At 42.8% G+C, this 18,507-nt stretch overlaps 1 protein-coding gene across 1 annotated transcript in view; it reads left to right on the forward strand.

Annotated features, from left to right (window-relative positions):
• The window catches only part of DCAF12 (DDB1 and CUL4 associated factor 12), a 31,767-nt gene extending 21,321 nt beyond the window's left edge, over nt 1-10,446 (forward strand). The window contains exons 6-9 of the mRNA XM_056323895.1: nt 842-907; nt 2,133-2,295; nt 6,203-6,387; nt 7,160-10,446. Of these exons, the coding sequence (XP_056179870.1) occupies nt 842-907; nt 2,133-2,295; nt 6,203-6,387; nt 7,160-7,318 (573 nt within the window). The 3' untranslated portion in view covers nt 7,319-10,446. The remainder of the gene's footprint in view (nt 1-841; nt 908-2,132; nt 2,296-6,202; nt 6,388-7,159) is intronic.
• The last annotated feature ends 8,061 nt before the right edge of the window (nt 10,447-18,507 follow it).

An 18,507-nucleotide genomic window follows, 5' to 3' on the forward strand; every position in this document is an offset into this window, starting at 1 on the left:
AATCAGAGTTCAGTAATTCGGGAGTTTAGACAACATTTACAAGCACCGAAACACCTCTTGTGGCTTGAATCCTGCTCTGAAGTGCTCTTGTTGCTTTCATTCCCCTTTTGTGAAGACCTGAATGAACATTCAGGCAGTTCCTGTTCTGACGGCTGAATCCTTACTCGATTGCTCAGCAAATGAGGTGACTGACTCACAGGGCGGGCACCAGTGCTTGATTTGGTGTTATGTTGTTGGCATTTGACAAACAGTAAATGTTAACCTCCTCCATGCTGATACCTTGTTACTACTAGTGGGAGTTGCAGTTCATCCTCCATTGCTTTTCTTTCTGCCTTCCAAGAGCGGGTAAGATCTGAAGCAAAGGCGGGTGTGCTCTCAGAAGCACAGTGCTCCTGTGGGCTTTATTACTCACTATAGCTGTTAATTACTCCTTTGTGATGGAGACTGCATATAGTGTTTTGAGTAGCATAGTGCCTGGAAAGAAATGTTTGCTTAATGGTCAGAATCAGTGTAGGAGCTGCTGAAGAGTGCTGTTAACTCTAGCTTGTACCGTCTAATAATTATTTATTTGATTGCTAACAAGATCTATACTTTTGAAAATTATTTTTGGTTTTTTTTTACTGTTTTATTAACTCTTAGTCTACCTGGCACCTTTGTGCTGTATTGCATTCTGCCATGATCAGCCTAAAATGAAAATTTATCTTGATAAGCCTGTACAGGATTATGGATGACTTCAGTCCAGAGTATGCAGCCTGCCTAGTAGAGAATGTGGGCTTGTAAGGACATCTACAAGGACACCTATAATACAGAAACTAACTCTCTTACTGTGTTTTTTTTATAGGAACTGGGAGCTGTGTCCTTAGATGGGTATTTTCATCTTTGGAAAGCAGAGCACACACTTTCAAAGGTACTTTTCTGTTTGTTGGTGTTATGTTTCAAAAATTGTATAGCGGTTAAGGCTGGTCACTATTCTTCATCTCCTTTAAACACTTGAAGAAAGAGCAGCAATGTCCATAAAACACTTAAAAGCTTTATGTACAATGAAATGCCCTAAAAATTAGAACTTGAGGAAAGAAACTCCCCAGTCCACTTATTTTGGAGAGTAGGAAGTGCTCTTACCTTTCTGCCAGTTCTGGGTTAGCTGAAGTGAACCATCACCTTGATTTAAAGAACGAAGTCAAAATTTCTTGGTGACTAAGTATCCTTTATTGGCAGCGCTGGATGCACGGGGGATCCTTCCACCTAACGTGCATACCCGAAGTGAGGATCCATCTCACATTTATACAGTAAAACAAATGAATATTCAATTAACGCCTATACATATTCGTTACCTAAACCCGCTTACTCTCGCTTTGTATGTTAATTAGCTTATCAGTCCTTTGCCTGGAATGTGGTGGTCTTGCAGGTTTGTAGGTGATTCATGTCCTTGTGAGCATCCTATCTTCTCCAGCAAGAAGACTTAGCACTCCCTCTAGATAACATTGGAACGTCTCTCATCCTTTTCTCATCCTTTTTATAAATAGCCCCTCTGTTAGAGGAAGAAGGGTAGGTGTCTCCTCAACGCTGTGTGGCTATGTGACCAGACACCACACTCATGACCAGTCACCATACCCACATTCCTTGAGCAGACATACACAATCACAATCGATGTCCATTGTGCCCATTTCACACTATTTCTCCATATCAACCTCAAGTATGATGGATACTTGATGAGCAGAGTTCATAAAGGAAGTTGCATTTGTTTAAGTCTAACTGCAGATCAAACCCAGACATACTGATGTATAAGGTAAGCTTTTTCAGCTGAGAGCTGATGTCTGTGGGTATCTGCTGAAGAAATAACAGCAGCTTAGACAGATCTAAAACATTTTGCCAAAACGTCTGTTGTTCTTTGTATAATACTTGGCTTCAGCCTTTATCATCTTAGTTTGGTTCGGATAAGGCATCCCATCTCCTTCAGGTTTTTTTCTCTGGGTTAGTTACTTTTCAAGTTCTCTTCTTGCGGTGAAAGTACTTTTAGCTGTATTTGATTTTTTTTTAACTGCAACTTCCTTGAACATAACCTACAGAATTGTTCTGTTAACATCTTGCTCTTTTCTCATAATGGGCTGATTTTTTTATTCTTTTGTTTCCAGTTACTTTCCACAAAGTTGCCGTACTGCAGGGAGAACGTGTGTTTGGCTTATGGTCAGGAATGGTCAGTGTACGCAGTAGGATCACAGGCACATGTCTCCTTTCTGGATCCCAGGCAGCCTTCTCACAATGTTAAATCCGTCTGTTCCAAAGAACGTGGCAGTGGTAAGAAACTTGTCAAAGGGTGCTTCAAGTGGTAAGAAGTAAGCTATTAAGATGGCAGTTAAGATAAACTTTTAATAATTAGGAAGGATTTTTCTTGTGATAAACAAAATCATTAATAGTATGACAGTATTCCATGAGCAAACAACAAACCAAACATGAAAGCAACTCTGAAATCTAGTGATAGACAACGTTAATGCTTTTATGCTCGACAAAATTGTACATCATCCAACTAGTACTGAATTTTTTAAAGTATGCACTTCTATTTATTTGTTACTGTGTCTTACTCTGTTTTACTTCATCTTAAAGCAAATCCTGTCTTCATACCACTGCCAATAGTGTCTGTTCTTGCATTTTTCCCTGGGAATGGAAAAAAAAGCATGTTGTCTGCTCTGTACTGTCATATTGGGAGCCTGTGCTGTGAGTGAATGCTTGGTTTGTAATTTTAAAGCCACGAGTGAGACTCAATTTTCAGTATATTTATTTGCCTTAAATATATGAAAGCTCACTTTTTTTAAAAAAAAGTTTGTGTATTTGAGTGTTTTCCTTTTGTGATGTGGATGCAGTATGTCCTGTTGAACCTTATCACCAGGACTAAGCCTGAGGGCTTGCAGGGTGCATGGTCCCATAAGCTTCTTCCCATACCCTTTATTTTCAAGCATGAGAAGGCACTGTGCTGTGATGCCCATTTTAAACCATATTAATCCCAGACTAATAAATTGCCATTCTCATTTAGCTTGGCTCTAGGCATCCATCCCTTCATGGGGCAAGTTACCAAAAAAGAATGCACATGTGCAAGGATTAGGAAGGTTTTATCTGTGTGGTTACTGCAGTTTGAACAGTGCTGTCCATATAAATGTCAGGGTCTGCTCCTTTCAGATAGGGGAGAAGTGTTTATAATACGAGGAAAGGTGCTTCACCAGCTCATGTTGTCACCTGAACATCTTGCCAGCAACAGCCCTTGTCTTGTCCCACTGTTGGTGAGGGCTCTGTGGAGGTCCTGACACTGTCACCCTTCAGTATCATAGGGAAGAAATACCAAGACACTGGAGTGCGGTGCCCAGTGGTGGCTGGTGGCTGAAAACTTCTGCCTTGAGTATGTGACCATCCCTTCTGGGGGTTTGATCTGTGTGTAGGTGGTATCTCTGGGGTATCTCCAGTTCATATCTGAAGAAAGCCTTTGTTCAGTGCTGTTTTCTGTTCTGCATAGTAGGCAGACCCCTTTTTTTTTTTCCTTTGGCATGGTGGTGGAGGCACTTAAGTAATACTAATTCCCAAGATACTGAGTGTTTCAGTTTTCTGTTGATCTCACTGGGACTTGGAGCAGTACAGCACCTCTAGAATGCAGGCTCTTTACTGATTTGCAAACTACAATCCAGGTTGACTTTTAAGTGCTTTGAAGTGTTACCTGAATGTACTTTCAGCTTCCAAATGCAGCTGCTGAATGTGGTAAGTCCACATTAACTTGCGATCATTAGTGTTGTATACAAAAGCAGGTCAGAGAAGCATTGTCACTTAGTAAGACAGGAACTGGGGCTGGTTTTTACCCAGTATAACCCTCTACATGAGAAGGTAGTTAGTGCTTTTTAGTGTATCTTATGTTGCTTTTCTTAGCAGCTGTCCAGGGAAGTCCAGACCCTGGACTCTAGTTCTTGATCTGTGAGAGCAACTGCTTTCTGCTTGGCTGGCCTGCAGTGCAATGTTGTGTGTCCCTGACTTCATAGCCTAAAGACAGCAATGTTGATGCAAGGACAGGTTTATGCAGCATGGACTGTGTGTCTGCTCCTTGTGTAGGACACACTATTGCGTCATCATTTCCTTACGGGATTTGTAAAGCCCCCTGCCTCTCAGGAGTGAGACTCAATTTGCTGACCCAAATAGTCCAGGTTCACAGGTAGAAGAGTGCTAGCTATGTAGGAGACCTTAGCTGTGATCAGTTCTATGCACAGGTTGTGCTTTTAGTTTGATGGGAATAACTAATGTGAGGTACTTCAGCCCCTTAGGAGCCAATTCAAAGTGCTGTTCTTCAAAGACTGTTCTAAACATCTTCTTAGTGGGTACATCACAGATTTCTTCCATTAATTTTTTTGATCAGAGAAAGATCCACGGTCATTCTGCGTTTTATAGCTTTTTTTTATTAATATATAGCATTAAAAAGTATATGCCATCTGCTTTCATACTCCATCACCTGTTTCTGTTAAGTAAATGCTCTGCTGGGTTGCTTCTCAAGAGCATTTATAGAGCAAAACCAGGAGGAGGTGCCCCCTTCTTTTACTCAAGTGACTGCTTTTGCTGATTGCACAGGGCTCAAGGCTTTCTGCATGTATTTGCCAGAGCCAGGCCCTTGTAATGGGGGTGGGAGGCAGAAGATGTCTCACATGCATTTGTAGTTCTCTGAATTAAAGTGGAGACTCTTATATGAATCTGGTAAATTTAATTCAGTAGGTGTGAGGTTTGCACAGTGGTTTCCCACCTATTAAGCCTGCAGCCAAGACTTCACCTCACATCTGGAGCATGACAACGTGGCCTTGCCTGTTTTAAGTGTGTTGGCTGTGGATGTAGCATCGGGTTGTGGAGGTGGCAGGATGAGCATGTGTTTCTAGTTAGGACTCTGTACTAACAGGGAAGGGTAAGCTCCCTGGCTGCATCCACACCTCTCTGGTGTCTGCTGTCACATGTGCTGCTGGGTGTATGCCAGTATGTTGCAAGTTTTCTGACATTCAGTCCCACTTGGTATGGTGACAGCAGCTGGCACATGGATTTAGCAGGCAGAACTCATTCTTTTTCCCCTCCTGTTTGAATGTCTGTTCAGCTGTAATTCAGTGTTACTTTAAAGAGGTCTTAAAAAGCCCTAGGCTTTGTAACCTGGTGTCACACTGCAGGAAGGAAAAGCACAGATGAAGTGGGGTTTAATCTCCGTAGAAGAATTGTTTGGGATAGAGTGCTTACACAGAACAAGCCTTTTACACAATAAGTAGAGATGAGAGGACATTTTGCAAATTGCAAATTCCTGCATACAGAATCTCCCCAAGACTGTTTCCAAGGGATCCTTGTTTACTTGAGGCTTCAGATTTACATTTTGTGAAAACAAAAGGTACTCTTACTCAACCTAATGGCGTAATTGAATTGTGCTAAAATGTTCTGTTTGGACCAGAAACTTGCTGTAGCTTCCTATGCAGTGGTAGAACATGGTGCTGCTTAGGTGGCAGGATTCCTAGTCTGTTTTCATTGCTGAGTGAAGTGCTAGAACTGCCAGCTACAAAGAATAAGGTGTGCTTGTGTGAGAATATTTGAGTGGAGATAGCTTCAAAATTGTTTAAGAGCCTGGTCCATCTTAGCAGCAAAGTGATTATTACTGTTACATATTTCATTATATATAATGTTATATACTTCATTACAGCTAGCCGTAATCAGCAAAATGCACTTGGTGGCAGCTGGGACTAGTTTTTCTCATATCATCACTTATCACAGCTTGGCAGGTAGCTAGGGTCAGATGTGAGCTCATGGAGGAAACCAATGTGATGTTCTTTCTTCTGCTGCCATGTAACTCACTCATGGAGTGTTTGCTCAGAGGATTGTGGCAGACAGAAGAAAGCTGCTTTTAATTCTGAATGGCTTATGATCTTTGCTTATCTGTCAGAGCTGGGGCTTGCTGAGAAGGAAGCTTCTTAACTGTGCACCGTCAGTGTAGCTGATGGCCTCAGAGGAGAAGGGAAGTAGTATGTGTAATTGGAGCTGCTGTTTCAGTAGTATCAATGGGATTTGTCTGCACTGCGGGGAAAAATAATTGTTGTGGAAAATATTAGTGGGTAGTTCCTTTAAAGAAAATATTAGCCATTAAGCAGCAGCACTGCATAGCCAAAGCATACCTCTTCCTTACTGTGTGGCATGTCCCTTCTTGGTTTGACAGGTATTCGATCGGTGAGCTTCTACGAGCACATCATCACAGTGGGAACGGGGCAAGGTTCCCTATTGTTTTACGATATCAGAGCTCAGAGGTTCCTGGATGAAAAGCCCCAGCGTGCCTGCTGTGGACAGAAGCAGAAATTGGGAGGAAGTGAAATTCTGAAGTTGACTACTGGGAGAGGCTGGCTGGTGAGTAGCTTGAGGCTGTAGCAGACCTGTGACACAGGAGTGTCATGGGGCTCAAGGACCAGTACTTTTTATGGTAATGGGAACTATTGCATGAAATCTGTTCCAGCAAAACAATGATCATGTAACAGATTACTGTAATCATGAAGGGCAAGAAGTGCTGCAGATTGCTTTCTACAAAAGTTTTATGAAGATGGGTTGCTTTAGTGTAAGGCATACTGACTACTGCTCTTATGCACTGATTTTTAAATGAACTACATTTTACATCATTATATTTTGTAATGTAATCTAACTTGCAGTTATCAGAGCCTCAAACACAAAATACATTGTCTTCCTTTAAAACTGTGCTACTCTAATGTGGTACTCAAAGTAAGAGAGATTTAATTTAATTGTATGCAGTTTTAGCAACTGTGGCTTCCTGAGGAAATGCCATGGCAGGCACTTCAGTTCAATTTCCTGCATGTTATCATAAAGCAGTTAATGGCTTTGTCTAACTTCTCTCCGTTATCTTTTGTATCACGGTGATACAGCTTTAAAAAACAATGAAACTTGGTATCTTCCCAACCTTTCACGTTGCCCCTCCAATGTTTGGCCCAAATGTCCTCAGGAGAAGCTTCAGGACAACTCTGGTATCTTCAAGTTGATCTGTCTGAAGCTTCAGGGCCTGTTAACAGAAAAGATCCCTTCTTAGGCTCTGGAAGCTACCTTTTGCTTTTGTGAAACAAGGTTTTGGGTTTGTGTGGCAACAATAATAATCTAAACTTTCCTTCAACAGAATCATGATGAAACCTGGAGGAATTATTTTTCTGACATAAGTTTCTTCCCAAATGCTGTTTACACCCACTGCTACGACTCGTCTGGAACAAAACTCTTTGTGGCAGGAGGCCCCCTTCCGTCAGGACTTCATGGGAATTACGCTGGTCTCTGGAGCTAATAACTCTTTCTAAATGATGATCTTAAGTTTTCCACTTTTCTTTTGCTTTTTTCTAACAACAAAATTGCGTGATGCCATTGATTTCTGATTTAAATGCAAGTTATTTTTTGGCAGAGTTTTCTGTTGGTCTCCAACAGTTTTGTACATCTTTTTGAACCAGTTTTTTGCTTTAACCTCCTTGATCCTTTATACGAAGGGTTTTTGAAATCCCTTTTTGTTGTATTTACTCCAAATGACTCCTCCCCCACAGTTAGGCTATCTTGGCCATGTGCCCCCTCCCCTGCTTTGCTGTGAGGTAGGATTCCTTTCTTACAGAGTGGTTGCTCCTGGGCTTTCTGTGAAAGTCTAGTGGCTGCGTGTGTGCAGGTACTTTGTGTCAGTTGTATTACCTGGAGTGAGGACTACTTGTAATTTAAAAATATTAAAAATATTTATAAGAGATAAGCTACTACTTTTATCTGCAGAGTTTGGCCCTGGCCTGGGTTGATCTTATTTTTTAAAAGTACAAGTCTAATTATACTGTTTATATGTAGAGGAATACGGTAATTTTAAGCTGTACTTATTGGAGCCCAGGGATGGATTCCCCAGGGGTATTGCCCATCACACCCAATCTGCAGAAATGCAGTTCTCAAAAGTGCATTTGTATTTGAATTGTAGTTTTCAACAGTGCCAGGAGCAAAAATTGATGTTCTGTTCCTTCTCTGCCTGTCCCAGACATCACAAGCATATCTTACAGTGTTTCACAATTCTATTTCCCTTGTGTGTTGGTTGTTTAAATTGAATCAGTTCATGGTGCTGTGTGTGTGGCTATTCAGGCTTTTTTCTGAAAAGGGGCAAATTATATACCATGGGGTAGCAAAGGAGCTCTTAAATTTTAGAGTTGTTCATTGCTTTTCAAAGATGTTATTATGGTGCCTGTGGTGTTCTGTCATGGCAGCATACTGTTTTGGTTATTGTAGGGGTTTTGAAAAGTGGAAGTATACAGAGAAAAATAAAGTCTTCTTGGTGAAGCATGGCAGGATGTGTATTTCTAGGGTTACTCCTCCAGCTACTGTGTAAGATCACTCTGTCACAGGGGACATGTTCTGCTTAGTTGTGTTTTTTTATTTAGGCTTGAAGTGCAGCACTTTTTCTTTTTTTTTTTTTTTTTTTTTAAGGAAACTAGACACTTGAATCTACTTGAGTGTCCTCCAGTTCTGCTGAAACAAGAGTTACTAGTTAGGTGCTTTGTGTCACCAGTGCCAAAGGAGAACTCCTGATTTGGAAATCCCAGTCCTGATGCTGATACATTAATTGAAGCATATTCCAGATCTGGGTGAGGGGGTAAAAGAGTATTTGTATGGACTGAGCTTCAGCCTCCAAACACAGGGCCTGATTTTTCTGCAGAGTCAGCAGAGTCTCTAGGTTACTAAAGAGGCACCGCTGGAAATTGTTCCTCTCTGCTGACTCTGATCTCCCTGATAACTGAGTACCTCAGTGTGTGGTCCTGAAGCCTGGTAATGTGATTGTCCTTTTCCTCCTGGTTTGTTGGTGGTTTGTTTTTTGGGGTTTTTTTTGCATAAGGAGCTTTGGACAATTCTCAGAAGAATCTGGACAATGATGTAAAATACCTCAAGTATTACATGCTTCTGTGTATTCTGCTTTCAGCGTTCTTTCTTGCAAAGGTATTTCTCATGGGGCGAAGCCATCCATGTTGCTGTATGAAAACCCTCCCTTAAAAAACTGGAAATGAACTAAACAGTGCTGCAAGTGTGCAAACAGATTGGGGCAGATACATCCCTGTGGTGGATGGAGTTTAGCCCGGTGACTGTACTTCAGTAGCTGCCGAATGGCTCACTGTGCTCTGCTGAGACCCCGTGGCATGCACATTTTCAGACTGTCTTTATCTTTTCCAATGTTCCTTAATGTTTCCGTCCCTTGCACTTTCCTGCCCTTCTGCATATGGTCTGCTTGGGGTTGCCTCCACCACCCCAAATCATCCCAGTCTTTACTGTAACAGTATTGTGCTCGCAGAGGTGACCTCTGAGCAGAAATGGGCTTGCTGGCATTTTGTCAAGCCATGCCTGACACCTTCAATTTGCTTTATTTTAAACTGTGTAGAGCTTTGAGGCTGGCTCAGGCTGTAGAACTGGGCAGTTGCCCTTGTACCTGTTTGACTGGTGAGATTACACAGTAACGGTCTGTTCCGGAGGGCAGTGGGGAGACTGGTTTATCTCGCATTGGGCACTTGAAAAAGAGAGGATAATTTTAATTGTAACAGATGTTCAGAATTTTCTTCTTGCTGTTGACTTTTCAGTCATGTGCAATCTTTTGTGCAGCTGGTGAGTGTAGGAAGCAGTTAATTTTACCATTCAGCATTTTTCAATAGACTGCCAGGTTAATTTGGGTATCTTTGGTATTACATTTTCAGTATTCGTAATAACAGGTAATCACACTAGTGACTTAGTCATGGGTTTGGTAATACCAGCCTGTAAGTACTGGGTAGCACCCCTCAGTAATGATGGGATGGACATTCCTAAGGAAGCAGAAGCTATGTTGCAGTGTTGGCTTGAGCGAAGCAATGAGGGTGGTGCTCACCCTCATCACCAAACATCTTATTCCTGGTAATTCCTCCGGTTTTCTCCCTTGTGCTGTCAGATCAGCAAGGGAGAATCGCTAGTACTCTTGTCGGGTGCTTTCTGGGATTGAGGTAAAAAAGTGAGTCCGTTTGTTTGGTTCCTTCATCAGCACAGCTGGTGTTAGTCCAAGGAGTAAATTACCAAAGAATAGTAAATAGGTGTTTGTTCCTAAACTAGTTGTTAATTTTCAACATAGATCCATTTTCAAGATACATTGCAAGTGTGCCCAGTCATCTCACTGGACTTTTTTTGTCCACAAAGCTTACAATCACATTGTGGGTGACTCTTGTTGACTCCTTTAATGAGGGGGACTCTTGAACTTCATTATGGGGATATATTTGCTGCCTCTATTTCAAGTATTTGGCAGCTTTTTCTATCTTAAGGTTTATGATACTTATGTATTAGTTATTGTTCTCCAGAACTTTATCCTTTTTCTTCACCTGAGTACGTGCTTTGTATATAGCTTGTAGCTGCAGTTAACAGATTAAAGTTGTGATCCAGCTATGTTGAGTGGTGGCTCTGTGTCTTAATTTCTACCCCTCAGCCAAGAGGCACTTCTTGGCATTTGTGAACTGATGTCCGTCACCTGGTGCAGATGTGAAAGAAAGCAGGCCTGCCTAGACCCTTCAAAGAGGTCACCTATTTTGTTCATTTGCAAGAAACCAAGAACAGACTGTCAGCTGCATCTCAGCGAAGCAAGCAGCATCTTTCACTAGCCAGGTGGGAGCTCTGAGTTTGGTTTGTGGTGGTCAGATTCCCTTATTTTCCATAAAGTCACTTTTCCAAGGTGTCTGCAAGGTTCTTAATTAGGTTCTGTCACAATTGCTGCTACAACTAAATTACTGAGCTGGAGTACAGCTTGTTCCTAGGCTGACTGTTGGAGAGCTGCATGTGATGCAGGCAGAGCTGGTCCTCTGGCCAGCCCACGCGGAGGCCTGGGCCCTGTGCTAGCCAGGCACACAGCTTCTAGCTTAAAGCCAAGTGAAAAACCCTGTGTGTGCTGCTGGCCACCCCACAGCCAGAGCCCATGGTGTGACCTCAACTTCAATGCATGCCTGAGTGTTGGAGTGCCTTCAGTAACTTCTTTGAAAGTCTGTGAAGAACAGACACGAGGAATTTGTCCATGTTGGAGACAAGGAGGAGTGGAAAGGAGAATACAGCCACATCTTGTTCAAGGGGATCTCCTGCATTATGTTCTCCCTTGCCTCTGCAAGCAGGCACTCTGGTGTGTGGTGAGGGTGGGCAAGGGGCACAAGAGAAAAGGTGAAAGCTCAACTGTGGTATCACTGTCAGGAATCCAGAGGAATTTAAAAACATAGAGGGAATACTTACTCATTGCTAAGGAGGTACATTTGAAAGGGCTTAATTGGAAACATTTTCGGAGACATCAAGTAGATATGCCTGTCATTCTTTTTTCTCCATGTTAGTTTTCAAGGATTTAAACAAGGAAGTATCTTTTTGTTTGTGATGCTGGGTTTATTCGTACCACATGAAAACCATGGCCAATTAGAAGAATGCTCCTGACAGAAAAGAATCTTCACAATTAACAACTGAGTGCCATTTTCTCAGCCTTTCCCTCTAGTATCCTGCTGGGAGCAGTATGGTCTAAAAAAGTGCACACAGACCTAGAACAGGGTGCCAGGGTTAGCAGAGTTAGGAAAATGTGGGCCGTCTGACTGTTGCTGTACCCAAAAAAACCCCAAGTAAAACACCTGATTGTATACAAATTCCGGTCATTAGGCTGAAACTCAGAGACTGTGTAAAAAACCTTTGCAGCATAATGTGATGTCTCTATAGTCCTAGATGGCGATTCTTGGACTTCAGAGCAAAAATCTAAGAGTTCAATAGGTGGTTTTCTTAGGAACTGCTTTTCTAGATTCCCTTATTAAAAGGGAAAATTCAGGTGCTGAATCTTAAATTCTCATTAAACTTGTACTTTTTATTTGCCCATTCGCTTGTCCTCCTTTCCTTTCTAAGGCCTCCCACAGTCTCAGGGTATGTATGTCACTATGACTCATCCAAATAATACTGAAATGGACCAACCAGAGGTTAATGTGCCTTTCCTCTTCTGGTACCTTGATCTTTGTAAAGTTATCTCACTGACTCATCAGTGACTTAGGGCTGGGTGTCTGCACTGTCTTCTAAGAGGTATGTGTTGAAATTGCAACAGGTTTGTAGTTACTTGTGACTTGTTCCATTTCTTTTAGGATGTGGTATAGACACAAATCAATGCAGTGGTTTGTTTTGGGATCCATCTATCAAGTGCTTGTCTGTATGTTAATATGTACACAGATGCTGGATCCTCCCCATTGCCTATGGTGTATATGATGCACAAACTACACAAAGTGTTTTAAAATGTGAGGTGATCACAACTTGTTGACTGTGGGTACGATGTCCTACAGGTAACTGTTTTTAATGGGTTTTTTGCAAGTATATTTAATAAGAAACAAAGCCTTGGGGGGGGGGGGGGTGGGGGGAATGGGGTGTGGGAATCAGGACTTGTTGGTACTTGCTGGCTTTTGTTCTGACTCCAGGGTCTGTCTGATGTTTAACAACTCTTGCAACTCCACCCATCTAACAGAGCCTTTCTCAGCTTGCTGTTTCTGTCATGAACTGTCAGAAACAGCACTAGATCCCTAACTATCACCGACGCTGTCAAGTGAAATAGTAACAGCTCTCTTCAAGTGCTACAGCGCACATTTTTAACTGTAAAGTAAAACTGTTCAAAATTATTGATGCAGCTTGTAAATGGAACAGTGGGAAATGGCAAATCGAATGTGAACCTAGCCTGTCTGCACAAGATGTCCCTTCCCAGCTGTAAGGTTAATTTGGTTGTAAGAGCATGGAAACAGGAACACTTCTTCCCTCACTGCGGCCTTCAATGAGCATACATATCCATAATTAATTGCAGTAGTGTGCTCTGTTGATCCATGGGCTACCTTTGTATTTAGAATCAGCACGATGAGTCATCAATGTTGACATTAATACATTGTTAAGGAGCTCTCATGTATGTGTATTTCCTGTGCTTGCTAACCGTATCTGTTCTCTCTGTATTCCAGTGCAGACTTAATCTGGAATTCTCTGTACTTCTTGCAAACTTCAGACTGTCTTCAAATTCTGTAAGGTCCTGCTTTCATCACAGTCAATTTTCAGAGTAGAACAGATGGGTTTAACTGTTTTCTGATGTTTAGCATCTTCCTCTTCTCCCATTTCTTCCTAGTTCACCTTTAACAATCAGTTCAAAACTGCTTGCCTAGTCACAATAAAAGGAAAACCTGTAGCCCACTCTAGAAAGATCACTGTGGCTGGGTAGCTGCCTCAGCAGTGGAGACTCCACTCCTGCGTAGTCTACAGAAGCCAAAATTCTCTCACATTTGTGTTGTACGGTGGGTGTCAGCAGATCAAGAAGTGGACATGCGCTGCGTCTGCACCCAGTGAGCGTGTTAAACTGATGAGTGGTGGTTTATTCAACCAGAGAACTGGCATCTGGCTCTACTCAATGTGGTAACTAAAGATTTCATTGAGGACAAAGCCAGGAGGGTGCATCACTGGCTTTCTGCTGACTTGATCCCATTTAAAGGCTCTCTCCACAGATGATATATTTTTTTTTTTTGTCTTTTGTATGCTTGGTGGACTATGAAAAAATTGTGCTACAGCAGGGCTATGAGCTGAAATCTAACCCTGTGCTCCAAAGGCAAAAGTTATTTTAATGAGTGTGTTCTGAGATGAACTGGTAATGGAGCGTTTGAGCAATGGAAGCCTTGAAGGTTAGTTCCATCATGCCTTATGCTTATGCGACTGCAGATTATTCGCTCCTAGAGCTCGTGAAGCTGGTCATCTCTCTTCAGATGAGATGTGAAGATGGCATGGGGAAGAACCAGTTTTCCTCAGTAGTCATTCACTCTTCCCCTCATCACTCCAGGTTACCAATGCATTTGTCTCTTATTTTTTGTGCCACCAGCCACCTCCACATGCTACCTGCTGGGATGGAGTGAATGGCCTTGCCTGCAGCTCCCTCCAACCTGGTTGGTTGTGGACAGCGCAGGTAACAGGCCAGCTGGAATTTACAGCTTCGGTTGGCTGCGCTGGGCTTCTCTTACAGTGCAAGTGTGGTTGAGGAACCATTACAAAAATGCCTGGATAAGTAACTTCTAACAGGCTCTGTCACTCTTGTTCAAACTGCTGTGTCTCCATCCTCAACCTGTCATCCCAGCCTCGCTCCCGACTTGCCAGCCCCTGCCCCTTGGGACTTGAGCAAGTTCCCTGTCCTCTCATGACTTACTAGTTCAGGTACCAGTTCTGCAAAGCCTGGGGGCACCTGTTAAAACCCTGCTACAGTTTGAGACTTCTACACTTGCTTAAGGCAGTAGCTCACTGAATTGGGGCCTTGCTCACAGTGTCCCTGTGCGTTTGATTCAGCCCTGGATATCCCCCTTCCAGTCTGAAAGGCTTTGCTCCAGACTCATTCCTGCTGCATGGAGGAGCTGATTCCTGTACTGCTGCCTTTTATTTTTCTTATTTATTCTGGGGTTCACTGCATATGTACAAAATACTACTGACTTTCTCAGCTCTCCTGAACATGGTACAGGGGCCCAACCTGTGAAACATCAGAATTATTTGTCTACTTCCAAGGTGCACAGGAACAAGGATCTCTCAAACAAGTTTTAGAAAGGAAAAGCAGCTGCATACACACAAGTGGAAAGGTATTTCCGGGCAGAATAGGTGAGGGAGCAGTTTAAGAATTAAATAGAAGAGCAGTAACTAAGTTTTTTGGTTTCTTTTTCAAAAATTACTTCAACAGGAGGTTTGTCTGTGTTCTAATCCACAGAAAGTTGCAATGTAAACTGGGGTTTTCTGTTCATCAATGCAAAATGTGCCTCTCAACTGCAATGCAAAACTCAGTCTCTGTTGCTCTCTCTTTGGAATGGAAGAAGTTTAACTGAAGACTGATGTAACGTGTTTCTTGCTTTTATGTGTAATCATCCACACAAGAGTCCCTGCTGGTCTTGTCCAAGCACCATACAGTACTATCCCTCTTCAAAAGCAAAACAGGGATTGCACTGAGCAGTGGAACCTGCTGAACTTCCTGGCTTTGAAAGAGACACTTGCAGAGAAGAGTCCAGGTTCCATATGTTTTAAATACAACTTTAAACCAATGCAGCTACTCTCAGAGCAGCAGCACTTCCTACCTTTCCCTCCATTTAGATGGGAATTTAAAAGTAAATCCAGCAATATGTGATCCAGTTGACATGCTTGCAGGTGGAACATGGGGTTCTTGAAATCTGAGGATTGACATTTCTCTTGTGGAAGAACTCAGTGTGGGTGCAAGAGCTTGGATTTTGGATTACAGCTCTTCTGCTGGCTTGCTAAATGCAATCAGGTACTCTGGACTCTTCTGAAGGCGGTGGTGGTAGAAGAGCTGTGAAGGTGTAGGCTGGAACTGATCATTCTAGGTCACCTATGTGTTGCTTGACTACATGGACAATGTAACAGTGATTTTTACAGACTGTTTTCCATGTGTCAGTCACAAATAACTCTTAATTTGTCATTTGGAGGAAAACTCTTAATAGATACATTTCCAGATAAAATTAAGAGCCTAATTCTCCATCTTGCATTAACCGGGTTACTGTGTTCACATGCCAGAAAGATGTTGCTCTTTGAAAAAGCATGTTAGTGTATGTGGCAATGAGCCATGCACTTTTTAAAAAGATCTGTACACTCTCACCTGAGTATCATTATACATGCTGTAGTCTGACAAATGGACCTTTTACTACTGCCCTATTATGTAGGTAATTGTAATTAACTGCAGTTTGGTTGGGGGTTTTTTTTCAATACTTGAAGTTGTGTGATCTGAAAATCGGTGAACAAAGAGTATTTGTGCATCTTACTATGGGTATCTCTAAATAAAAAGTATTTGTGTAGTGTGTTGACTTGGCTGATGGGTTTTGTGATTTGCTAATCGTCCTACTATGAGTCAATCCAGGGCAGTTTGAGGAAAAGTGGGCTTGGGTTTTTCCCTGTAACAGTTCAGCCTCTGTGTTGAGATGATATGTTCAAAGAAATAAAGTGAACCTTTGTTTTTCTTCACCAGTGAATGGATTGATATCCCAAGGGCAGGTTCTCAGCTTATTTCTGTTTTTCATAGCTTAAGCACCAGTCCTGCTCTCTGCACAGCTGCAGTAACACTCCTTGTTTCCGTAGGCAATGGCTCTAATGGCAGGGTTGGGACTGTTCCACTCTTCAAAGTGTCTCCTTCATGTTCGCTGCTTCTGGTACATCATTTGTTCTGAGGCAAGAGTTTCCTTTCGATCACTTTATTTTTCTAGTAAGCAAATACCCCTAAGAAGTGTTGGACGGTACAGGTGCCTGTAGATAGACAGTTAGGTATAAGACTAAAGGTTTCAGGAAGACCTTGCATACCAAAACTGCATCTATAGCACTAGATCTTCCACATATTTTCACTGCGCAGGAGAGTGAGGTCTCTGTCCAGCTGTCTTATTTCTCTGCCTCCTTTTCCTAGCCTAGAATTGGAAAGGTTATTTTTTGAAGAGGAGGAATGTCCTTAAAAGGTCTAAGCTTTATGCTGGAGGTTAAAATCACGTGCCTCAAAGCAGCTCCTGCATCCCCATTTCCATGGGGAAACTTGACCTCACCATGAGGTGCTAGGTTCCATGGTCATGGGCAAACTGCAGCTTTGTATGCAAGCTGTGGGAGACTGTGTTTCCAGCTGCACCATGTCTGCTCCCTGTAGTACCGTAGTAGGCATTACTGATGCTTGTGGATGCCAAAAGAGGAAGAGGAGAATCAGAAAAGGCATGCGAATACTATACTGTCATCCTACTGAGCCGCATACCAAAACTCTGAGAGCAGAGAGATGGAAAATGACAGAAAAAATCCCTGGCCCTGGAAACGCTAGGATGATGGGTTAGAATGGGCTCTGGCAATGAGGGTTACCAACTCCTGGGTTTCATTAGATACTCCATTGAGTACAGTGTTCAGATGGTGTGGGACCTGTCAGCTGACTGGCAGGACCAAAAAGGACCTCAGGAAGTACCAAGACAGTCAGTAGTCATTGACCTCCTCCTCGATGTGTCAGCAATAAAGTCCAAATCCTCCCCCAGGAACTAATTCTAGCATTCACGTATTTTGTCCCATTGTCTGTCTTGCAGGTCCCCTTGTTTTCCCATTCACTGTGCAGATGAAGCAGTTTGTTCCCTTCTGTGGGGCAGCTCATCTCTTTTTTTGGAAGGGATTTTTGACTGTTTCCTGGCCATGGTCTTCACTCCTGATACTGAACAGCCCAGGTTCCTTCAGTGCTTTCTCACTGGCTGTGCTTAGCATGTATGTGTGCGGCTGTGGATAACTGGCTAGCTGAAAAGGGTCACACAGACATAGTCCAGCTGGCTGGACAAAAATGCGCATCGCTCTCAGCTTATCTGAAGTAAAGCAAAAATACACTGTCTTTGGCTGTTCTCGTTACACAGTAACAGGAAGATCGCGGTGGGAAAAGAATGTTACAGGTGGGAACAGATAACTACAGAAGAGAAACTAGGGGCGGGCTTGGTATTTGGGCAACTAACCAATAATGAGCTTAACTTTTGTAATATGTATGAGCTAATTATAACAAGGCATAAAAGGTGACTGTAAGGGACAATAAACGAAGTCTGCTGATCACTCATATTGAGTGACTGTGTCTTCCCTCCGTCGTGACATGCGGCCATCGTAATTTCTGGCTGGGGAACCAAGCTGAGATCCCTTGCACTCCTTGGCCTGGAGCTGCATCAAGTCTGTGCTGCTATTGACAGTGCTCTTACTGTACACTGCAAACACGGTGGCCGTGCATATTATCCCTTTCAGCGCTCAGTCTGCTGCCTGCCTCCAACTCCCAGCACAGCTGCTGCAGGTTTGCTTGGCGGTCACCGCTTCCCTTCTTGGGCGTTCTCTTCCTTTGTAACTTGGGATCTCAGCTCTTGCCAGCTGGTGGCACCACTGTTGCAGAACAAGGATGCCAAACCAAGGTGGCACAGTGGGAACAGTTTCTTACTGGCTTTGCTAGTTCTTCCTACTCACAGCTGTACTCATCCTGTCTGCTTCTGAACAGAGGATCAGGATAGTCTTTTTCCAGTGCAAGGTGCTTTCAAGGTCCAGTAAGTGGATTAATAAATGAAGAGATACCAGGAACATAGTGCTTGAACTGTTCTTTGGGCAAGGGCAGCCCATTCTTTCAGAGGTGGAAAGTGAGCAAGTACACAGTGTATTAGAAAACAAGAACTTCTGTGCTTTGCGTCCCAACTTCCTCAGTCCCTCCCAAGCCTTTTCATCTGGAATGAAAACGTCAGGATGGTTTCAGCCCCTGCAAAGCTCAGGGGACCACCTGGCCAACATGGCATTTGGGAGCTACTGATCAGCTCCAAAATACCACCCTGCTTGAGAGTCTTACTTTTCCTCTTTGTTAGGGTGTACCATGAGCTGGGAGAGGTAAGAGGGAAGCCACAAGCCTTAAGTGCAGAACTACAGTGAAAAGGGCAGTTGCTTGGACTGTTAGTGGCAAAGACATAAACAGAGCAAGGG

The sequence above is a fragment of the Falco biarmicus genome, chromosome Z (assembly GCF_023638135.1).
Source record: "Falco biarmicus isolate bFalBia1 chromosome Z, bFalBia1.pri, whole genome shotgun sequence".
In the NCBI taxonomy this organism is placed as follows: domain Eukaryota; kingdom Metazoa; phylum Chordata; class Aves; order Falconiformes; family Falconidae; genus Falco; species Falco biarmicus.